Here is a 24,523-nt window from a genome sequence, read left to right as displayed (position 1 = left end):
AAATATGAACAGGTTAAATAACAAACATTCTTCAGAACTAAAAAAGATAAATTAGTTATACATCTACAACAATAATAGGTAAAATGTTCTGATAATTAAAGTGCAGGTCTCTGAGTGAGGAATATGATCATTAATACATAGCAAATAAAAGCACTAAATAAGTCAGTTAATTGCTGAAGTTTTTCTCAAATACACATGGGAAAAAGACCTACAGATGTTTTTTTTAGCAGACCTTTAAATTTAAACTTACATGTGAAATTAACAGTGACTCAGATATGTGGAAAAGAATGAAAATGAATTCCACTGTGTGTTGCGTTGGATGAATGAGACAAAAGGGAAAACAATCAAAAAGACGGAAGACTGATTTTAGTATGTGGCATGATAATCAAACCCGAGTTCTTACAATGATTAAGAGGAGGATATAAGGATTAAAGAAAAACATTCCACTGTTTTTTTTGGTCATTCACCAAGATGTAACAACACTGTCTCTATACTACAATATCCCTGCAAAAGGTCGTTGTTGATCATGTATTATTTACATTGAAAAATGTGTTATTTATCTAGATCTATCTTAAAAGCTACACTGAAGAATCACACATTTACAACTATGTCTCTCTTTGTGCTAATGTAATGAAGACATTGTATTTTCTATGAGATGTACATTGCTTTGGAGAAAAGCATCTGAAAAATGAATAAATGTAAACGTAAAACTGAAGCAGCACAAAAGATAACTGAAGTTAATTTTCAATCTGTTTAGCTGAAAAACCACTATTAACATTAGAGACATTTCTTCCACCTAGAAATTAAACATAAGAAAAACAAACTCAGACAGCCTTAGTCTCAAACTTTTTTAAAAAAATAATAGTTTTCCCATGAATCCCCCTTTTATGTTAGCCCACTCGTTCGAAAACTCTAGAGGAACATCGCATCCAGAATTACTTAACGTAGAGAGCCTGGGGGAACTAAGCAGGCTGGGAAGGCTGGCTGAAGGCGCAGCTCCTGAAGGAAACGGGGTCTTTGGACCGGCAGCATTATTTCCCTGTTTCAGGACTGCTCTTCCCCCGCTGCATGACATCTACACCAGGAGATGCAGAGCGAGGGCTGACAAGATTCTCAATGACCCCAGCCATCCTGCTAATTCACTTTTCTGTCCGCTGAAATCTGGAAGACGCTACCGTAGTCTGATGGCCAGAACTGAGAGACTCAAGAGGACCTTCTTCCCTCAGGCCATCAGACTCCTCAGCATGGACACATCCCGTACTTTAAGGACTCTGGTGGCACAATGTTATTCATCCATCAGTGCTGCACATTGCACTTTATTATTGCATATTCAATACCTTGCACATTTTTTGTTCTCTAAATCTTAATTTTAGTTTTTTACATTTTAGCTTTAATTCAGTTCCCTGTATATTTTCTTCTTTCATTTAAGTTAATTATATTCTCTTGTCTTTTTAAAATATTTTTCGCTTTTAAATATGTTGTCTTGTTTGCACAGTCTACAGAGCTGACTAGATTAACATTTCACTACAGGTTGTATGTGTGTATAACTGTGTATGTGACAAATAAAATCCTGAATCTTGAATTTTGAATCTTGCACATCTGAGGCTAGCAATCTGTATCTACGGTATCAATGGTATCTATGACACACACATCATGGATCGCCATCAGTACCATTATAAATGCAAAATAAATGTGTTTGCCATGTAAACATGAAAAAAGCAAAAAAATGATAATTAAAAGCAACAAGCAAGAAAATTAAAAAGGAAAAGCTAATAGAAAAAGCACATGAGGCTCCCCTAGAAATGTAATACCCAAAATCAGATGATGGAAGAGCAGAAAGATGTCACTTGGTTTGACAGATTGTGGTTTCTGTTGACAAAATATAACAGCATTTGAACAAGTTATTGATATAGGCTTGCGGTGGTGGAGTAGCAGTGTGATGAGTGTTTTCTTGTCTCACATGAGGTGTCTTAGTACCAACCGAATAGTTTGGATGCCAAAGACATCCTAACCTTCTTAGGCAGGATAACATACGATTCCAGACAACTTATTTCATTTGTGTTTGACAGTTATACTCTCACAAGGTGAAACAGATTTCCCACCTGCAGTCACAAGATTTGTGGTCCTCAGCATTAAGCTGTACAGTCACATCATCTGAAGACAATTATCAAATGCAGATTAGATTAGATACTGCAGTAAAAAAAAATGGCGGAAAGTAATGGATAAAATCCATTCAGATCTACAACCACATCACCTGAGGACACAGAGTCAGCGGACAAATGCAGAACAAACATTGCATAAAAAAATGTCAGAGAGTGATGGATAAAATCCTCAGTTTTTCAGCATCATTATTCCAGGGAGAGAAAATGGGACGAGGAGCTTTTTCACAACCAGGCCCATCAGTGAAAGTGTAAATATGTGAAAGATTCTCTCCATCTACACTGTAGAAGGAGACCTGCTTCTCCTTACAGTCCAGATAGATTCCCACTTTGCTTGGGGGTTTGATGTCAGTGAGAACTTCCACCTTCTCACCCAGGGCCTTCAGACTTCTCCCATTTGAGAGCCTGATTACCCAGAATCCTTTGCTGGGGCTCATTGCAAGCTGCCCCTTCCTACCGACTGAATCCAAGGCTACACCCAGTATCCAGTCCTCCTTTCCCTCCACACACACCTCCCAGTAGCTCCTCCAGGAGCGAACCGCAGTTCCCAGTACAAAGGGCTCTGTATCAAACCTGTTGCCCTCCTTAGACTCAGTCTGTACTCCTTCCTCTATCCACTGCACTTCTTTACCATCATGTGAGATCTTCAGTTTGCGGTGAGCTGTGTCTTTATCCAGGATTACATCCGCTGTGCAGGAGAGAAAGATGGAAACCAATCAGACTGAGCATTCAAACCAACACTTAGTACTGTGGCCTAGTTAACCGTCTTTTTAGTATTTTTCTTGTGAATTTACACATTAAAACAGAAAAAAAGATAATTCTTCTTTATGAGAAAATTATTTTCAGTAAAAATCAGAAGTAATTGTATTTTTTCTTAGAAGTTACACTATTGTATATATTCTGTTATCTCATGTACATAAGTTTAGCTGAAAAAAAGTTTTAATGAATAATTGCTGTTTCTGGCCCTTCGCTTTATGGACCACTGAAATGAGCATATATGTGCTAGAGTAAAATAGCATAACATTATGAAAAGATATACAAATGAGGACTAAGGAGCTGTCCTGGGATATTATTTAAAATGTATAAATAACTTAAGACGTATAAATATGCATGTCTAACAACAACTTGTAGTCACTGTTCAAAGTGCTTTAGTATCACACTGAAAAAAATGATGAATTTTCTTTATACTTGAAAAATTGAATCATACTATCAGATGTGGTGCCTCAAGATAACAAAGAATTTTCCCCACAGTTCAGCATCCAAACAAGAAGCGGACTAATAAGGGAAACCACAAAAATGTACACATTTGTCAGTCACTATGACATTGAGAAGTGCAAGTATAAATCAAAGATGGTAGATTACAATGTTTCTCAGGAGTGATCAGATGCCAGAGTCCAAGTCCATTATCAGAAATAATATAAAACTGTAAATTGTCATTGAGATTCAACAATTACAATTTTACTTAAAAAGAAAATTCATCACTAGCATCTTCCATATATAAAGGAAAAATTCAACTACTGGCTACAATTTACTACAATAAGGATTTTTGGACAGGTCCACAAAGTAGAGCTTCTGACCAAAATTCAAGCACATGGACAAAAAGATATCGGAATGGTTCAGGGATAATAACTAAGAACCCTGAGGGACCCACTCAAAGTCTTAATCTCAACCCCAACAAGAGTGTGTGGTACGATCTGAAAAGTCTGGTCCACAATCACTTTCCATGAAACATGGATGAGGTGGAATAAATCAGCTAAGAGGAATGGGAGAGCAGTGCTTGATATGGAAAGCTGGCAGACACTTTCATGAGAAATTGAGTTTGAGAACTCATTGGAAATTCCATCAACAATTGATAGCTTTCAATGGGTCTGAGCACTTTTGCAACGCACTGCAGTTTAAAGCGTTATTAATTAATGTTGACCACATTTTTGGGACTGGATAGCAATATAATGTTTGGTCCACAATGTGGTAAAATCAGCACTCTAGTATTTCTCATTCTCACTCTGACCTGTAAATAGTATTTTGGAGTTCATATCATCCTGGTTTCTGGCCCGTTCTTCCTTATGCCACTGTTTTCCCAATTCCTCATTTTTCCTTCTCCTTTCTTCCTTTTTTCCTACTTCCTCCTTTTCCTTCTTTATTTTCTCTCTCTCTTTTCCCACTTCCTCCTTTTCCTTCTTTATTTTCTCTCTCTCTTTTCCCACTTCCTCCTTTTCCTTCTTTATTTCTTCTCTCACTTTTCCCACTTCCTCCTTTTCCTTCTTTATTTCTTCTCTCACTTTTCCCACTTCCTCCTTTTCCTTCTTTATTTTCTCTCTCTCTTTTCCCACTTCCTCCTTTTCCTTCTTTATTTCTTCTCTCTTTTTTCCCAGATCCTCCTTTTCGTTCTTTATTTCTTCTCTCTTTTTTCCCACTTCCTGCTTTTCCTTCTTTATTTCTTCTCTCACTTTTCCCACTTCCTCCTTTTCCTTCTTTATTTCTTCTCTTTCTTTTCCCACTTCCTCCTTTTCCTTCTTTATTTCGTCTCTCACTTTTCCCACTTCTTCCTTTTCCTTCTTTATTTTCTCTCTCTCTTTTCCCACTTCCTCCTTTTCCTTCTTTATTTTCTCTCTCTCTTTTCCCACTTCCTCCTTTTCCTTCTTTATTTCTTCTCTTTCTTTTCCCACTTCCTCCTTTCCCTTCTTTATTTCTTCTCTCACTTTTCCCACTTCCTCCTTTTCCTTCTTTATTCCTTCTCTTTCTTTTTCCACTTCTTCCTTTTCCTTCTTTATTTTCTCTCTCTCTTTTCCCACTTCCTCCTTTTCCTTCTTTATTTTCTCTCTCTCTTTTCCCACTTCCTCCTTTTCCTTCTTTATTTCTTCTCTCTTTTTTCCCAGTTCCTTCTTTTCCTTCTTTATGTCTTCTCTTTCTTTTCCCACTTCCTCCTTTTCCTTCTTTATTTCTTCTCTTTCTTTTCCCACTTGCTCCTTTTGCTTCTTAATTTCTTCTCTTTCTTTTCCCAATCTCCCATTTTCCCACTTAATTTCTTCTTTTTCTTTTCCCAGTTCCTCCTTTTCGCTCTTTATTTTAACCATCTCTTTTTCCTCTTCAGTTTCAATTTTTACTTCCCTCTGGTTAACTTGTCCTTCTTGTTGCCTCTTCTCATTTCTCAGTTTTTTCCACCCTGTAAAAGAACACAGCAAAGGAAGTTTAAACAGGAATCTGCCAATTCTTGTTTAGGTAATTCATGGGCAGCTGGTAGTGTAATAGTTAATTCTTCTGCTTTTGAACACAGCAGTTGTAGGTTTGATTCCTTCGTCTGGTTCTAGTACCTTGGAGCAAGGTACTTACCCTAAATTGTGTCAGTAAAATTACTCAGCTATCTAAATTGGTAAATAACTGTAGGTAGATTAACCTTGTAAGTCAGCTAAATGAATGTATGTAAATGTAGTTAAGGAGCTTGTAAGTGCTTTTCCTTGACTCTTCTGCCCAAGATCATCCCATACAGATTGTGTGAAATTATGGCTGGACAGTGTAGTGGTAAGATTGCTGCCTTTCACAGGGGAAACTGGGGTTTGAAGCCTGCTCATGGCCTTCCTCCAGTGGGGGGTCCTAGGCAAGACCTCCTTATGCTTGGCTCTGCCTACCTTGGATATGAGAGTGAAACAAACAGAGTCATGCTGGCTCAGATGTTGCCTGGATTAACAAGGTCTGTGCCAGATGTTGGGGAACCAGGATATACTGATTATAAGTGGGCTACTGGAACTAGAACAAGGCATGCAGCACTATGAACAATCCCTACTGTGACCATCACTGAGACCAACCAGCTGATGTACAACACAGCAACAGTGATCCTTGAGATGCTTGGATACAAGATGAATACCAAGCCTAAAAAGCAGTATCCTCCATGGAAAATAAGGCAACAACAAAACAACAAAGCCCAGTGGCTAGTGGAACTAAGAGTGGACCACAGCAACCTCCCTGAACAGGATCCAGTAACCATCACAGTGGCAGACATCCAAGAAAGAGTCTCAAGTATGAAGAACTGGACAGCACCAGGCCCTGACATGATCCATGCCTTCTGGCTAAAGAAGCTAACTGCACTCCATGAGAACCTGGCAACACAAATGAACCAGCTGCTAATGGATGGGACCCACCCTGAATGGTTAACAGAAGGACCCCCAGAAAGGAGCAGTCCCATCCAACTATCGCCCGATAACCTGCCTCTGCACAACATGGAAGCTGCTCTTGGGTAACATAGCGGCTAAGATGAACAGACATATGGCTCAATACATGAGCGGGGCCCAGAAAGGAATTGGTAGAAACACCAGAGGAGCAAAACACCAGCTACTGGTAGACAGAACAGTCACTCGAGACTGCAAGAGCAGACAGACCAACCTGTGCACCGCCTGGATTGACTACAAGCAAGCCTATGACTTGATGCCTCACTCATGGATCCTGGAATGCTTAGAACTACACAAGATCAACAGGACACTAAGAGCCTTCATCAGGAACTCAATGGGGCAGTGGAAAACAACGCTAGAGGCCAACTCCATGCAAATTGCGCAAGTCACCACCAAGTGCGGCATCTACCAAGGAGATGCATTGTCCCCACTGCTGTTCTGCATAGGCCTGAACCCCCTCAGCCAGATCATCACCAAGACTGGTTACGGATACCGACTACGGAATGGAGTAAACATCAGTCACCTCCTCTACATGGATGACATCAAGCTGTATGCCAAGAGTGAACGAGACATCAATTCTCTGATCCACACCACCAGGATCTACAGCAATGACACTGGAATGTCATTCGGATTAGATAAGTGTAGTCGGATGGTAACAAAGAGAGGGAAGGTAGTCGGAACTGAGGGGATTGTACTACCAGAAGGCAACATAGCAGATGTTGAGGACAGCTACAAGTACCTTGGAATCCTGCAGGCGCATGGGAATCATGAAGGGGCCGCAAGGAAAGCAGCAACTGCCAAATACTTGCAGAGAGTAAGGCAAGTCCTGAGAAGTCAGCTGCATGGGAAGAACAAGGTTCGGGCTATCAACACCTACGCCCTGCCGGTCATAAGATACCCTGCTGGCATAATAAGCTGGCCAAAAGAGAAAATAGAAGCCACTGACATCAAGACAAGGAAGCTCCTGACAATGCATGGAGGGTTTTACCCCAAATCCAGCACCCTGAGGCTGTACACTAAGCGGAAAGAAGGAGGCCGAGGACTAGTGAGCGTCAGAGCCACTATCCAGGATGAAACAACAAAGATCCTTGACTACATCAGGAAGATGGCCCTGACTGATGAGATACTTAGTGAATACCTCAGGCAGCAGAAACCTGAGAAGGAGGACGAGGAGGAACATGAACCATCATGGATGGACAAACCCCTACACGGTATGTACCACCGGCAGATTGAAGAAGTGGCTGATATTGAAAAATCATACCAGTGGCTGGACAAAGCTGGACTGAAAGACAGCACAGAGGCACTAATCATAGCAGCACAGGAACAAGCTCTAAGTACAAGATCAATAGAGGCCAGGGTCTACCACACCAGGCAGGACCTCTGGTGCGGGCTGTGCAAAGATGTCCCTGAGACAATCCAGCACATAACAGCAGGGTGTAAGATGCTAGCAGGCAAGGCATACATGGAACGCCATAACCAAGTGGCTGGCGTAGTGTACAGGAACATCTGTGCCGAGTATGGGCTGGAAGTCCCAAGATCAAAGTGGGATACATCCCCAAGGGTGGTCGAGAATGACCAAGCTAAGATCCTGTGGGACTTCCAGATCCAGACTTACAAACTGGTAATGACTAACCAACCGGACATAGTAGTGGTGGACAAACAGAGGAAGAAAGCCATAATGATAGATGTTGCCATCCCAAGCGATGGCAACATCAGAAAGAAAGAACATGAGAAGCTTCAGAAATACTAAGGACTGAGAGAGGAGCTAGAAAAGATGTGGAAGGTGAAGGCAACAGTGGTCTCCGTGGTAATCGGAACACTTGGGGCTGGGAGAGTGGCTCCAGCAGATCCCGGGAACAACATCCGAGATCTCTGTCCAGAAGAGCGCGGTCCTAGGAACAGCTAAGATACTGCGCAGAACCCTCAAGCTCCCAGGCCTCAGGTAGAGGACCCGAGCTTGAAGGAGTAAGACTGCCCACAAAAAAAAAAAAAACAGGGGCGAGTGGGGAATTTTTATATATATATATATATATATATATATATATATATTAGCTGATGCACATATAAACTTTTTTTCTGAAGAATCATAATTTCAAAAAATCTTTAATCTCTTAAATTAAATTTTCAAAAAAACTTGCATATTTAACTTTCGTTTGCTTTCATCAAGTATGTGACAAGACTTGAACAATTCATGTCTAAAAATGTGTTGCACATTTAGTGTCAAACTACATACGTGAACATGTCCAACGCAAAACGACCATGAAGAGGAGAAACGTCTCAACACAGATCCAGCAAATCTCTAGGGGAGAACCAGTGTACTGTGGTAGTGAACCCTGAAGCTCAATCATCATCTCATCCCAAGGGATTTTTCCTGCGTTACAATATAAGAAAACAAATGATTTCATTGCTTAGACAACATGATCCTTGTAAAAAACATTTCTTTCCTTAGTTGAAATTTTACTTAATTACCTAACATTGTTTTCATGTTCTTAATCTATGTAAATGCAATCTATAGAAAACTGACCAACCGTGACCAATGTACCTGAATGATGCCACAAACTCAACAGATGTGAGATGAAGTCAAACTTGCTGTACAGCACAGCTCCACTACAGCAAATGACCCCCAGGATGAACAGTTTTATATCTGAATTAAAAAAAAAAAAGAAAAAAAAGTCACATTGTAGTTCTGACATGGTGTAGCATTTTTTTTGGATGTCAAAATATGACGTTGTCCCACTTACCCAGTGCCTTCGAGCAAATGTAGACAAGAATAGGAGCTGAGTACATCAGAACCCATGTACAAACTGATGAAAAATGTTTTTTCACGCACATCCATAATGGTACAAAGAAATGCATTTGTAAATCAAAATTAGTAGAATTAACTCCTAAAGAGAAGGAATTGAGAATTTTTTAAGAATATATTTACACTTTCAGCTAAGCACTGCAAATATCTATTCATACACCATGTGATCTTGTCCACCAGGTTGTTAACCATAAACAATATGAAATCCCTTTCTGTTTGGCAAAAGAATTTCCAGTAACTAAATAAATTAATAAACAAAAATAGTAAGAATGGCATAGTCATAGCTATCTTTTTAAGCTATCTTCTCACTCCTTAAAACTTCATTATTTTTTTCTTACTCACGTCTGACTTTTAGCTGGACGGAAAGTTCCTGAAACCAGTTGTCATAGCTAACATGACACCTGTACTCCCCTCCATCGGTGAGCCTGATGTCTCTGAGCAGCAGGGACACGTTGCCTCTCAGCAGTTCCTGGGGGAACAAAGTCACCCTGTTCTCGTACCCCCTTCCCTTCTGCACGTTACCAGCCTTGTACAAGTACATGAACTCCTGGTATTGATCTCTAAGCCACCGGATCTCCATGGCAACAGCACTTGTTTCAGGTGAGAGGTGACAGGGAAGGATGACATCACTGCCAATGGAAGTGAGTAGAAGTTGACTAGAAGGGACCACCAATGTAGAGGCAGGATTTTCTACAGAACAGCAGGGACAATTTTGTAAGGATATGTGCAATTATAGAACAGAAATAAAATAACAATCCAAAATACTATAAATATACACAGTATAAAATGTCTATACTGTGGATTGTACCTTATAGAAATTCATATGAACTCCAGGTCAAAACTAGAGTAATAAATAAATACACACACACACACATTTTCAGAACCACTTGTCCCATACAGGGTCGCGGGGAACCGGAGCCTAACCCGGCAACACAGAGCGTAAGGCCAGAGGGGGAGGGGACACACCCAGGACGGGACGCCAGTCCGTCGCAAGGCACCCCAAGCGGGACTCGAACCCCAGACCCACCGGAGAGCAGGACCTGGTCCAACCCACTGCGCCACCGCGCCCCCCAACAAATAAATAAATAAATAAATAAATAAATAAATAAATGTATTTAACAATCTTTTGTGAATATTTTTATGTAATTTCTATTTATAGAATTGTTACAGAGCAAGATATTCCATTTTGTGTCATTTTAAATACTTCTAAAATATCAAATTAGTTTTGAGATTACAGCTTTTACAAGTATTTTCCTAACAGGCAACTTTGTACTTTACAGGCATTTTGGTGAATTTCTTTTCACGCGGAGATTTATTCCAACACACATTCGACCAGAGGTATCTAATCTGTAGTTAAACTGCATGTGGTTCTTTATGATATCCTTAAAATGCACAGCACAGCACAATGTATAATGCTTTTTACATAAAATATCATTACTCACCCTTGACTTTCAGCTCGATGGTGTGTTCCTGAGACCAGTCATCAGTGCTCACATGACACTTATAAACCCCTTCATCTGTCACCCTGATGTCTCTAAGCAGTAGGGACATGTTGCCTCTCTCAAGCTCCTGAGTAAACAGGCTCACCCTGCCCTCGTACCCCCTGCCATCTCTCTCATTTCCAGCCTTGTACTGATAAATGTATTCAGAGTACTGGTGTCTAAACCACCGGATCTCCATGGCACCATCGCTTCTGTCAGGTGAAAGGTGGCAGGGCAGGACAACATCATAGCCAACAAAGGCAATTGTAGGAACACATGGGAGCTCTAGTAGCAAGAACAAAGACAAAATACACTTTCAGACACAAAAAGAGTTGGGGAAAAGCAAAATTATACTCAGAAAGGAACCTTCAGCTACTGATTACATGTTTATGAGAAACAGTGAATTTATACCTGATTGAATCACATTGTTTTTCTCTGTGACTATATTTACCGTCTTCCTTTGGTCCCAATCAACCTTCTGGACCAACAGACAAAAGACGGCGCTTATTAAAGCGTGGCGCTGTAAAAGAATGTGATTTTTTATCAGATGCACGTAAACACATTCACAGTTCGCTGCAATCCACGTGACCGATAAGTTACGTTTCACACACATCAGACATTTGTTATTGTACTAGCAACAAAAATCTTGCCTTCATGAAGTTTTAGTTCCTGTGTATTAGCCAAGCTGGGAAATGGAAAGAGAATAAACAAAGAGATCATATATTTCACAGCAAAAGCACATGCTCAGTTTTATCTTCTAACATTTGATAAAAATTACTGCCTTTAAACACTCAATACAATTTGGGAAATAATACAGATGAATTTCATGTTAGATAAAATCCCAAGCAGAAGCAATAAATGTTGTTTTTGCCTTCATTTCACTTCACAGTGGTTACTTACAAAGGTGTATCTTGTGCAAAGACTCAGAGAAAGTGAAAGCAACCACCAAATCCAGTTCTTCCAGGTTAAAGAGCAGATCATGTCTTTTACAGGTTAAAAAAAGTCGATCACCAAGGTGGCGGGAGATGGTGGAGGTGCAAACACTTCCTATTGGACTTTGTACTCATGTGGAGAATCTCTTTATTTATGCATTGAACATTATGCCCCCTATGTGCAACAGAATACATGTTTATCATAGAATACAATACTCCTACTGTTTCTTAATCTAAATAATTTATGACAGATATATTTAAAAGACAAATAAAAATATTTACAAAGATTTAAAATATTTTCATTTAATCTTTTTATTAATTAAAAATACATTTTAAAATATGGGCAAATTTGATATGGGACATCAGTAGATTCAGTTGGGTTTTTAATGGGGCAGGAAGTGACCCAGGAATTAAAGCTTCTGCCTTGTCTTCCAGGGTCCAGATTGACTCCCATCTCCTGCTTCAGTACCACCAGAAAGGTTCTTACCTTGAATTGCTCCAGTAAAAATTACTTAGCTGTATAAATGTACAGTATTTCAATTGTCTCTGTCTTGTCCAGAGTCTGTGGAGAAGCATTCAAGAAGAATTTCGTGATACTTGTACACGGTACTTGTACCTAAGACAATAAACTTGAAATTGGTCAATAACAGGAGGTAGATTAACACTGTAAGCATAAAATTAAACACAAATTAGGAAATTTAGAGTTACATTGAAATTTCTGGGCACAGAATGTATTCTTTTATGGTTGTCGTAATTGCATATCCGGATAGTGAAATGTCATAAATTTAGTAAGGTTGTTTTATTTACTTTATTCTAATAATGCCATAGTAATACAATTTTTTTTACATCTTAATAATTCATTTTAATTATATAAGCTGAATGTGAAATATTTTTTGCATTTTGAGATATTTAGATGAAAATATGATAATTCAAAGGTACTGTGTTAGTTTCCACCCTATTATGAACCCATGCATAAATGTACACATAAAAAAACTGTTCTTCATGGACTGCTGTTGTGTAAGTTGACATTTTATATTATAGTCTGGTTTAATAGCAGTATCTGCACTTTGAACATTAGCATTAATATAAACATTAACTTCAGGAACCACAAAATTCCAGCCTAGGGGAGTATCAGATCAAAGAACAATGCAGAACCACATGCAATTCACAAAATGAAGTATGTTTTCACAGCAATTCACTCTGGAGTTAATTTTTAATCTCTAGGCGCCATTACATGAAAATGAAAGTATTCAGACCTTCATCTTAGATACAGTGAAGCATTAAAGAGGTAAGAAAATTTTATCATTATTACCATTGTAATTTTTTTTTGTTTGTATATACAAGCCTGTCTGATGTTATATGCTGTAATATCCATCCCTGTTTGGACTGAGACACCAGTGTTGAAAAGGAATGTGAAGATGAGTAGTAATTTGTGTGCAAGTTCTTGTACTCCGTATATATTTTTATGTTCATCCATCACTCATGTTAACAATGTTTAAGATCTATTTGTATGTTCTGAAGGTCAGAGAGGTACACTATGGGAATCTTCAGCAAGAATGGTCTCATGATAAACCGTGTTCTGCTCTTCATCCAGTACATCGTGTTTGCAGGTATGGCATTTTTTAATTTACATGTAATGAGCATGACTCGGGGGGTACGGTGGCTCAGCAGGTTTGGCCGGGGCCTGCTCTATGGGGTTCAAGTCCTGCTTGGGGTGCCTTGCGGTGTACTGGCGTACCATCCTGATCGTGTCCCCTCACCCTCCTGCGCCCTGCGCTGACGAGTTAGGCTCTGGTTCGCCACAACCCTACTCGGGACAAGCGGTTAGAGACTTTGAGTGTGTGTGTGTGTGTGTGTGTGTGTGTATGTATGTATGTATGTATGTATGTATGTATGTGAGAGAGTGTGAGTGAACATGGCTCAATTAAACAATATGGACTCAATATTAGAGAGAAACAGCAATAAAATTCACTGTAATAATTCAGGAAAAGTTATCAAAGACTTTAGGCTCCTAAATGAGATGCTTAAGGATCCCTTTCAGTTCACTTCCATTAACAATTACAGTACAGCAGGTGAAGGAACCTCTGTGTTGGTCACTTGTGTCTAGAGCTGACTATGAATATTAATCCCGCTGTTTCAATAGATTCTTTAAACCCTTAAGAAAAAGGGTTTAAAAGCATCAGCTGCCATTTACCTTATTAAAAAAAAAAAAGAAAAAAAAACTATGGGATTTTTTTTTTTTCAAACAAAAATGATCTTTAAGCAGTGAATGTGAAACTTTTTGGATGTAATAATTGGCAACTATGAAATAAAACTAATCTGTGGCAATATGATTGGCATTGCTATGACTAGCTAAACAGTTAGTAGTGGAAATAGTGCAACGAAGTAGCTTCGATGACAATTTTGCCAATATCTCAGACAATGGACTTTAAAAAATGGTGAGAAATGTAAATTTTAAGTTTAAAAGAATGGTATAATAAAGAATGAAGAAATGTCATTCACTGGCATTTCTACCCTTCAATTCTCTGTAAGATTTGTTGAGAATACTCTGAGGATATTGACTTTGAGGTGTCAAATGTTAATTTAGCTCTTACATCACATGGTGTTCCACTGGACTTTCTCTGTGCAGACACTCAGTTGACACTGGTGGTCCCCTCTTCTCCTGTGGCCACCTCCACCCACCAGGATGTCCTCCTGCCCTGTCATCTCTCTCCCGAGAGGAGTGCTGCTGATGCAAAGGAGATCAGATGGTTTAAGGAGAGCTTCAACAATCTTGTGTACCTGCATAAGAGTGGGAAGGTGACAGAAGGCAGGGGGTACGAGGGTAGGGTGAGCCTCTTCCCCCAGGAGCTGCAGAGAGGCAACGTGTCCCTGCTGCTCAGAAACGTCAGGCTCACCGATGGAGGGAAGTACAAGTGTCAAGTGAGCTTTTCTGACTGGTTCGAGGAGCCCGCCTTGCAGCTGACAGTCAGGCGTGAGTATAAGCTTCAGCTTTTATAGGATCCACAAGCTTTTAACTATGAAATATATTACAAAATCTTAAATTGTGTATTGACTCTACTTAATGATTTGGTTTTAAAAAGAGAAAAAATGCACAGGTACAATTATTCAAAGTATATGCTTATTTCTGCATTTGCGTTTTCCTTAAAGCTCATTTAAAAAACAAAACAAAAAAAAGATTAATAAAAAGATATTGTGTATAATATCTTCAGTCAGTGTTGTGCAGTAGGCTTGTGCTTTTTGCACTTTTTTCAGGGTTAAATTCCTTTTTAATTCCAGAACCAGGTAGCAGACCCTTGGTAGAGATTCTTAGGCATAACAGGGATTGTATCCAAATGAGCTGCAGTTCCAAGGACTGGTACCCAGAACCCTATATGTTCTGGATGAACATCAGAGGCAAGAAGATGGAAGCCATAATTGAGAAATCTAAACAGAGTGGAGGGAGTGGAGTCTTCAGCATCAGCAGCCAAATAAGTTTCTGTAAGTTAGATACAGCAGGTGTGAGGTGCGTTGTAGGACAGCAGGACCAGGAGCTCCAGTTTGAGTCTCTTGTGAAAGTTACTGGTGAGTCGAAACTTTATTTCACAGACATATTTAATGACAAAACTGTATTTTCTATTTGGTCAAAAATTGCGCGAACGATTTCATGAGGCAAGAATGTTAATAGCAGGACTGCTTACAATCTAAGTGTATTGGCAAAAAATTTAAAAAATTTTGTGAAATTTCTTCACAACCTTCCAGTTTATTAGATTTGTAGAATTAAAGCAATCAAATCATATCACGCCTGAAAGAGTAATACAATAAAATTATTATTTCTTAACCTTAACTTTTATGTTAACACTTAAACACAGAGAATAAATCCTCTCATTCATTTTTTGGACAGATGAGTTCTTCATGAGTACCCTGCCAGACAGATTGCATGTCTCCGCTATTGTGATTCCAATAACTTTGGGCCTGGTGTGTGCGCTCATAGCTGTTCTGCTATTTATCAACCAGAGGAAAGGTACCGTGCTCTCCTTTTACATTTTTTAAAATGAAAAATTAGTGAACGGCTGACAGCTGTTTCCGTATTTATCTTTTCACAGTGTGTCGGGAGAAACTTAAGGACTTTGGTAAGATTTGTACACTGCTACTTATTTCCCTCTTGAGCTTAAGTTAAAGGGTTCATTCCCAATGAATAATACAGTCTAAATCTATATTACTCAAACTTTAATATTTAAGTTTTTTACAAATTATTGTTTATGGAAGGATCCTCTCAAAGTACTGTTTTTGAAAGGGGTGAAGAAATGCCTTTATTTGTTATAGTTTGTTATTGTTATTGTTTATTCATCTAAACCAACCAATACATTTCAACATCCCCTTGTCACTCTTTATTTAAATATTAAATAAAAAGAAATTATATTTCAGTTTGTAATTATTAACTTCTAGCCACTTATTTACAGTTGATGCCAAAAAACAACTGATGACGCTAAAGGAAGGTACTGTTGACCGTTAACATTCATTTAAATGGACCATTTGTCCAAGATGCCATACAAAAGCAACTTTCCGTTAACAATGATTTTCATGTTTACTCAAGAAGGTATTTTTATTGAACCAATTCAAGCCTTAATCAAACCTCAGTACTTCAGTATATGTAGTATTCCAACCAGAGCCCATTCAATCTGTATCTTTTCTCAAATGTTTTCTCTTTGAAATGGATCCTGAAGTCATTAATTAATGAATGTATTTTATTTCCACAGAACACAACACAGAGAAGAAGATTAACAGTATGTAATTTATGCAAATTAAAAAAAATCATTAGAAATAATTTTTTAGAGCGTAAGAGCATTCATTTAATACAGTAGTTTAATACTTCTGCATCATAACTTTCTCAACAGCAGGTGGGTTGCTGTGTATACTGATATATGCTGACTGACTGAGTCCTTGTTCCTCATTCTTCTTTCTGACAGTTGCTGTTAAATTCATCCCTGACTCAGGTATTGAAAATTATTTTTGGCTCAGAGTGGTTCAGTATTTCTTCCAAAACTTCTGGTTTCTAATGTAAGGTCAACTGATAAGACACTAAGCTTCAAAGAATTTCTCAAATGGAAAATAAATAAATTAAATTAAATTTAAAACCAAATTGTCAAGGTAGCAAATAAAATATGATGTGCAGTTTTCAACAATTCTGTATTATTTCACACATCAGAGACCGTGTTTAGTAATAAATGCAGAGATATAATGACATATTATTTAAATAAATTAAATGGTGAACAACATCTTTTTTCCCCACAGTGTGGTGTTACATCACTGAATGCTCAGGTAATATGAAAAATACAAAGCTTTTTTATCAGTAAATTTGTGTCTTTTCAGATGTGATTTTAATGTATACTGCAACATTATTGTTATTGTCATAATTTTCTATAATTACTTTGCAAAGCAATGCATGTGTGCGGTTCATGTTCTTTCATTCATCGGTATGAACTCTGAAGTTCTATGGCTGCACATCAACAAAAAGCCCTGACTCCATAGCTTTGTACAAAACGTTATGTTACACCCTTAGGCCCGAAACAGTCATAATTAACTCTACAAGTACTTTCAATAATGTAATTTTGAATGTTGCACATCTGGGGGCGGGCAAAGAGTAAGAGAAACGTGGACACCTGAAGCAGGACTTGAACCACATACCTGCTAAGAAGTTCAGGAGCACTGAGGGTTTTACCTTCTGTGCCGCCACATCCCTTAATTTAGTCTACAGTGGAACAGTTTTATATTTTATGATTATTTCTGACATGACTGTACCTCAAGAAGAATGACTTTTTAATTACAGCAAAAATATTTGTAAAACATGCCAGAGATGCATTTTTGCACTAAAAACAAAATAAGAAAAGTCACAAAATGACCGTAAAACTTGACAGAGGTTTAAGGTGCAACAGGATTTCAGTTTCTTTTTGGGTTGATGCCCCTCATACAGGGCATTGAATTAATCTTTCAACTTTGCTATTCACAATCCCTATTTCCTGCACATGTTAACATTGTAACTGTAATTAAACATTAATGGAAAATTGTCTCTTCCTAACTTCATGCAGTGTGTGGACTGCTGTTGACCATCTTCTCTGTCCTCAGATGATGTGACTCTGGACCCAGACACAGCACACCCCAAACTCAGGGTACATGAAGATGGGAAATCTGTCTCAGCTGTGAACAAGAGTCTACCTGTTGAACCCAACAAGAAGAGGTTTGATGATCATCTGTGTGTCCTGGCTAAGGAGGGATTCAGCTCTGGGAAACATTACTGGCAGGTTGAGGTGCAAGACAAGACCAGCTGGGTTATTGGAGTTGGGAAAGAAGACAAGGACACGAAAGAAGTTTTCACCCCCGAGGAAGGATACTGGACTTTATATTATTCAAAAAATGATGAGTTCTGTGCTGTCACTGTTCCAGAGACACCCCTTCCTGCAGACCTGAAGCCTCAGACAGTTGGGGTGTTTATGCACTATGAGAGGGGTCAACTTTCCTTCTACAACGTAGATGAGAGATGTCATATCTACACTTTCAATGGCACATTTCAGGAAAAGCTCTTTCCATTCTTTGGAACACGTGTAACATGTACAAAGCCACTCGCAATATCTCCCGTGGGAAATATAAACAATTGAGACCTATAATCATGTACAGTCTGCCAAAAAATCTAGTGACAGAAATTTCTACAAATATTTGTTTGTCTCAAAATAAAGAAAATGACATGTACTGTAATATTAGCAATACTGTTAGTACAGTATGTAAGTCTTATATATACAATTTGTAAAACAAACATGAAGTTAGTTTTTTATTTGTTGGATTCATTTTAGTTTTTTTTTTTTTTTTCTTTTTTACAAAATACTGTATATATGTAAAATTCTATATATACCATCTCACAGGAGCTGGAAAATTCTGTGCCTCATTTACATGTTTTCTCCATGTTTGTGTGACTTTCCTCCCAAACACATGTTTCAGGTGAATTGGTACAGAATTGCCCTGTACTGTTAATGTGTGCTATGTTACTCTGGTCTATAGATGAGAAAAATGACTCTAGGGAGTTTAATGCAGTTTATCCAGCATTGCAGGTTACCTTGGATAATGGTATCAGCTAAATTCAAAATACCATGCTGCTGGACAACAGCTGGAAGAGCAGCCTCTCTTAAACACAGCTCAGGCTGGAAACACAGGTGCGCAACCTGGGGAAGAGCGTGCCCTCCCAAAAGTGACAGGAAGGACCAGGGAGACGTTGCAGAAACTATGTGTCCAGGCCGAAAGAAGCCTCCCTGCACCCCAGGAGGAGAGAGACCCCCCATGGACTGCTCAGTTCCTTGGAGTGTTAGAGCAATATTTTTTGTGCATTTCCTGTGTCTTACCTCCAAATGTTGCAAAAAACATATTGCAATGGACTGTCCTCATTCTTAGCAGTTATATATATTTTCTTCTAGGTTCCTTCAGTTTACCATCTTCTCAGCAAAAGCAAATAAAGTTGTTTTGTCGAATAGCATCTGTGCGGTTAATAATTACCTAGATCACCGGTTATTTTATGACTTGGAGAAAATGCAAGTGTTCCTCAGTGATCCATCTTGGATACACTGCAGCTTTAAAAAGGTAAGATGGTTGTTGTCATGATGCATGTAATTGTCATTTCTTACTTTTTGTTGTTGAAATGTACGTTTTATTATGTATGGAAAGCTTGGACGTTAGCGGGAATCTGCACTTTGAGTTCGACAATGTTGCGTGAACGTCTGTAAGTCCATTTAACGTCCAACCAGAGGAAAGGGCAAAGAGTTCCCCTATGCTGACAAAGAAATGCTTTTTTCTTGCTGTTTTTCTGTTAATGTCCTGCTCATTTTTAGCAGAGATAATATTGAAAAGTTCTCTCTGAAACATTACTCTCCAAGCGCAATAAAGGCACATTTTCTGTTGGAGTCTACATAAACATTTATGTTCTCAATGAGAAAATTAAACAGGCTAAATTGTGTCCTTTTAAACATTATTTATTCAAGAAGTTGACAGTGATTGACAAATTGGCTGTATTTTAATGAAAATACATCTGAAAAGTTTTTTTCACAGTTTTTGTTGTAATGTAGGGGCCACGGAGAGAACGACACATGGTGGAGAAATGAAGTGCAAGCTGTGGATAATTGGAGGGCTTTTACTCTTTTTTCTCTTTCCACTTTTATTTGGATTACTAATTTATTTCGACATCTCACTTCCAGAACTGAGTAAGACGTAATATTTTATTATTGAAGCCCATTTGATGAAATACATGCAAGGGAATGTTGATGAGTTACTTATTGTTTTTATGTGATGTTGGGGAAGATGTCGATCACATGGCTGACGATGACAGGTTCATAAAATCTTTTTCTCCCCTCTAGAGTTTAGAGTTCTGTCGACTCTGGGAATAGCTGCTGTTGCTGTTGCTGCAGCACTTGTGGCCTGTGTATTTAACTTTTTAAGGACTACCAAGCATGGTAAATGCTTAACGTTTGAACGGCATAATTTTATACATTTTCAAAGACAGTGTTGAGATGGATTAGGTGAAGCTTAATTTTTTGTACTTGTTCTTGCTTTAGTGTAATAGAAGAGGTGTGTAAGAAATTGAATAAAATTTTCAAAAACTGAAATAGTTTTCATTCTGATTAAATGTAGCAAAAATTAAATCTATTCTCTCAGCTGTTACGAGCATTTTCTCCATGTAGCAGTAGCAGGAGCATCAGGTGGTGTAGTGGTCAATACTCCAGACATGTACTCATGGTTTGGATCCAACTTACTGTTGTATAATCCTTTAGCCCTCTGAATTACTGTAGTAAAAAAGAGCAGTATAAATGTGCAGGGTATAGCCTGTCACTTTGGAAACGTTCAGATAACTAATGTATTATTCATACAGACAGCGTGAATATGCTGTATACAGTGATTTATCAAGTAATAGAAGTAGCCTTTTTAATGTAATTACTGCAAAAAGTTACTTTACAAATTAAAAATTAAAACTAGCTCTGCATGGTATGTCATTGGAACTGATTTTATTTTCCTTATCCAACAGCAAATGATCCTGAGCAAGGGACTGTACCCAGTAAGTAACATCTGGACACTGGTAGAACAGTGATATAACACATTCTAAATGAATTAACTGCCAGCTGGTAGCGCAGCAAAATCACAGTGCTAATCTGAGAGTTGCTGTCTGATGCCCCGATGGGGTCCTGTATTTAACACATTCAATACATGTATTTGTTTCTTCGCAGTTCTTGGGAATTCGTATGAAACAAATGGTATGTTGATTTTGAACATTCAGTGTAGTCATACATAGTTCTCAGTGTGGCACAACATTATTATAGAACTTGTTTCTATTATCTGGCCTGATTGTATGATAATAAATAAATAAATAAATAAATAAAAAAATAAATCACATTTTTTTAGCTTTTTTCTACCGATTGAGTACTGTACACTTATGTGGGTATGTACACATATTTACATTCCTTTTATGTATTAATGGGAGAACTGTCGTCACTGTATTCAAGGGAGTAGTGTGTGTACAATGTGTTTAACACAAAGTCACTTTGGACAAAAGTGTCAGGTAAATAGTTAATATTCACTTTAATTTGCTGGTAATGTAAATGAACTGCACTTGCACTGATCAGCCGTCAGGAAACCCACAAAATCCAAATTCAGCACGTCTTCATGAAGAAATGTATCATAAGATGATACAGAGGGATCAAATAAAAGTAAAATTGTTGTAACTTGTGCATGTCTTAGGGTAAAGACTATTTGGAAGCTGAAATAAGTCCATTATTAAAAAAAAAACCTCATATCTGACAGTTTTTCAGCACAAACTGTAGAATGTATGTGTTCAAAACATGGCACATGCTGGCAATCATATTTAATGGAAATTATTCAGGGATGCTTTCAATTCTTATATGTGGAACTTTGTTTCATCCCACTGCAGGTGCTGTAGGGCAGAGTGGTGTGTCCTGTAAGTGAAATATAACATTAGTAAAATTGAATCAAAATAGCTAACAATTTTTATTGTTTAGTTTTACTTTTTTTCCTCGTTTCTTGTTTCAGCAATTCTAAGAAGTTTTTTTGGACAACCTGGTATGGTGATTTTAAACCTATAACTAGCAGTTCTCAGCAATGGCTGATATGGGCTGATAATGTGCTAACTTTGTTTACATTAAATACTTAACTGTCTTGTGAATTAATATTAAAAAACCTAATGGTTTTTACACCAGGCTACATAGAAAGTTTTACACAATTATACTGCTGGGTATTTTTTACCAGAGTAATTTCAGGGTAAGTTCCTTTCTCAAGGGTGCAATAATAGAGCAGAGAGCTGCAAGACATTCTGATTAAAAGCCAAAGTATATGATTCAGCCACTTCAAATCGCAATAAATTTGCAGTTTCAGAGACTGTTATTTTATAAATTAATGTCCACCACTCATTTTCTTTTAACTTCTTCAAAACTCTTTTCCATCTCTCCTGGGTATAGACAAGTACCAGACTGATGGTGAGTATATAAATCAAAATGAAAGAAAATGAAATGTGAAGAAACTATCCAGCCCATTCAGGCACTTTGTTTTATCAGTCCATAGTACTACTGTGAAAAGCATCCAGCTGATATCTGTGTCTTTTTAGGACACTCTGAACACAGATTTTTCTTAATGATATTGTATGAAATGTTCCCGCCTGCCAGCTTCCATGCAGATCATTTCTGTGTGTTAGCTACCCCTAGACACCTGGTGATTAGGTGTATATCAGGTGAGCAGTGACCAGTGGTAGCAAGGGGCCAACAAAATCACACATATAAAATGATGTTGTAAGTATTGTGTCCTTTACTACTGTGTTAATTGGTGCAGATGTTCAAGTGGCTATTTTCAATATTTAAAAAACAGACAGTATCAAACCAAACAAATGAGGAAGACAAAACAAAGTATCACAAGTTGGATGGATGGATGGATGGATTTGTTTCACTTTAAGGCCTTACAAGCAAATTGCATTATGAACGCAGCTATTATATCATTTTCAATCCTAAATTCAGCATTTAAATAGTTTTTATGTACAGAAATTTGTAAAAATGTCATTTTTACATTTGTGCCCTGTAGAGTTTTTATTTACATATTCATTAGTTGACTGTCTTCCTTGTTTGTATCTGTTTGTCTTGCACTGTGCCTGTGTTAAAGCACTCTGTGTCACTGCGTGAGAAGAGCACTCTATAAAAATAAAATGAATTTAATTGAACTGAAATCAGTGAAATGCAATGTGTTGAGAGCTGCACAAGCAATTATAAATCTGGTTTAAAAAATGCAACCATTAACTATATCTCTCTTTTTTCAGAATTTCTACAGGCAATTCTATATAAAGGTATCTTTGTTTATTTGCATAGACTGACTGTATAGAAGGTATTAGTGCCTTTCTGGTAAATCACAGCTTTGTCATTATTTCCTCTCAGTCTTCTGTATTTTCAAGAAATATTAGAAGAAAAAATTTGTTTCCAGCACCAGCACGGATGAGCTTGTGTGCAGTCTTTGTTCTCTCACTGATATATACCTGTACAAAGTAATGTTACCCTTGAAAAAGATGGTTACACCCTCAACTGTCAGTGTAGAAGAAAAGCTCCATAGTCAAAATTGTGTAACATTTCTCCGTTATTATTGATACATGCACTGATTATCAAAATTAGTCTTTTCAATTTTTTTTAACTGAATTTTAACCTTATTGATTTTGTTTTATCTCTGATGTTTTTTTATTGATTCTTTGTTCTCTGTGCAGCGGATGTAACCCTGGATAAAGACACAGCTCACCGCAAATTGAAGATCTCAGATGATGGTAAAGAAGTGCAGTGGATAGAGGAAGGAGTACAGAATGAATCTAATGGGTTCAACAGGTTTGACACAGAGCCCTTTGTGCTGGGAACTGTGGTTCGCTCCTGGAGGAGCTACTGGGAGGTGCGTGTGGAGGAAAAGGAGGACTGGGTACTGGGTGTAGCCTTGGCTTCAGCTAACAGGAAGGGGCAACTGACAATGGGGCCCAGTGAGGGATTCTGGGTAATCAGGCTCTCAAATGGGAGAAGTCTGAAGGCCCTGAGTGAGAAGGTGGAAGTTCTCACTGATATCAGCCCTCCAAGTACAGTGGGAATCTATCTGGACTGTAAGGAGAAGCAGGTCTCCTTCTACAGTGTACATGGAGAGAGGGGTTCCCATATTTACACTTTCAAAGATGGCCCAGGTTATGACAGTAATGTCTGCCCCATAGTCTCCCCTTGGAATAATGATGACAATAAAATAAGAATTCTTTCTATCACACCCTGACAAAGGATTCTTTCCCACATTTTCCAAAGTGCTGTATAGCTCACTGTAAATGTTTCTATTTGTATTTACCTACAACCTTACTTTGTCAAACTGTATGAATGAAAGTGTGCCTCAGGCCTTATAATTTTTTTATCTATTTCCACACCCAATAGAATAATATTCCAGTGCTCCAAAACTATCAATAAAAGGCCAGCTATAATTTTAACATATCTACAAAATTAAAGGTAAAAACTATGTCCACACCGTTACTTGTTTTACTGGAGTCACCCTACCTCCTCTTTCAACTCTGTTACCCTGTTACTTAAATTTGACAGGACATGGAGAACCAGTTGGTTCATTCCACTTAATTCATAGTACTGTATAATGAGAAAAATCTCGTTTGTGATGTTTAATTGTAATAAACCGATATTGGTAGGTCTGTATTTCTTTTACACATATGTTACTGTTATCCATATTCAAATATTCTTCAAACGTAAATAGAACTATTTTCAGCTCTGATCAGAACAATAAAATATTTTCAGTATCTGTCTACCCTGTTTCTTTTTCAACCCAAGGGTTTTAGGGTAAATGTGCAATTAAGTTCTTGTACAAGACAGCATGGTAGTGCAGTGTGTGTGTGTGTGTGTGTGTGTGTGTGTGTGTGTGTGGCTACTCCATGATGGAGTGTTGCCCCATCTACAGT

At 38.1% G+C, this 24,523-nt stretch overlaps 2 protein-coding genes across 2 annotated transcripts; one reads left to right on the top strand and one right to left on the bottom strand.

Moving 5' to 3' along the window:
- Nucleotides 1-1,797: 1,797 nt before the first annotated feature.
- On the bottom strand, nt 1,798-11,544 carry LOC108940947 (butyrophilin subfamily 1 member A1-like). The gene is made up of 11 exons (XM_029256384.1): nt 11,507-11,544; nt 11,257-11,291; nt 11,018-11,126; nt 10,568-10,891; nt 9,468-9,815; nt 9,064-9,207; nt 8,865-8,966; nt 8,556-8,693; nt 5,120-5,322; nt 4,168-4,324; nt 1,798-2,847 (listed from the first exon to the last, which is right to left on the bottom strand). Exons 2-11 carry the CDS (start codon nt 11,260-11,262, stop codon nt 2,309-2,311), a joined length of 2,070 nt encoding a protein of 689 aa, XP_029112217.1. The 5' UTR covers nt 11,263-11,291; nt 11,507-11,544; the 3' UTR covers nt 1,798-2,308.
- A 1,531-nt stretch (nt 11,545-13,075) lies between these two features.
- On the top strand, nt 13,076-23,841 carry LOC114911898 (butyrophilin subfamily 3 member A3-like). The gene is made up of 7 exons (XM_029256382.1): nt 13,076-13,148; nt 14,168-14,512; nt 14,818-15,102; nt 15,422-15,541; nt 15,624-15,650; nt 17,644-18,126; nt 23,303-23,841. The coding sequence occupies exons 1-7, from the start codon at nt 13,076-13,078 to the stop codon at nt 23,839-23,841; spliced, it is 1,872 nt and encodes a 623-aa protein (XP_029112215.1).
- The last annotated feature ends 682 nt before the right edge of the window (nt 23,842-24,523 follow it).

The sequence above is a fragment of the Scleropages formosus genome, chromosome 11, assembly GCF_900964775.1.
Source record: "Scleropages formosus chromosome 11, fSclFor1.1, whole genome shotgun sequence".
NCBI lineage: Eukaryota > Metazoa > Chordata > Actinopteri > Osteoglossiformes > Osteoglossidae > Scleropages > Scleropages formosus.
The sequence above is the reverse complement of the archived record's forward strand: the minus strand, read 5'-3'. Positions and strand labels throughout refer to the sequence as shown.

Coding starts and splice junctions, on each gene's coding strand:
- LOC114911898 (XM_029256382.1), top strand. CDS start 13,076: ATGGGAATCTTCAGCAAGAATGGTCTCATGATAAACCGTGTTCTGCTC. Junction 13,149..14,167: donor CCAGTACATCGTGTTTGCAG/GTATGGCATTTT, acceptor TTCTCTGTGCAG/ACACTCAGTTGACACTGGTG. Junction 15,542..15,623: donor ATTTATCAACCAGAGGAAAG/GTACCGTGCTCT, acceptor ATCTTTTCACAG/TGTGTCGGGAGAAACTTAAG.
- LOC108940947 (XM_029256384.1), bottom strand. Junction 9,208..9,467: donor CGTCCAGCTAAAAGTCAGAC/GTGAGTAAGAAA, acceptor CCTTCTCTTTAG/GAGTTAATTCTACTAATTTT. Junction 8,694..8,864: donor GAGTTTGTGGCATCATTCAG/GTACATTGGTCA, acceptor ATTGTAACGCAG/GAAAAATCCCTTGGGATGAG.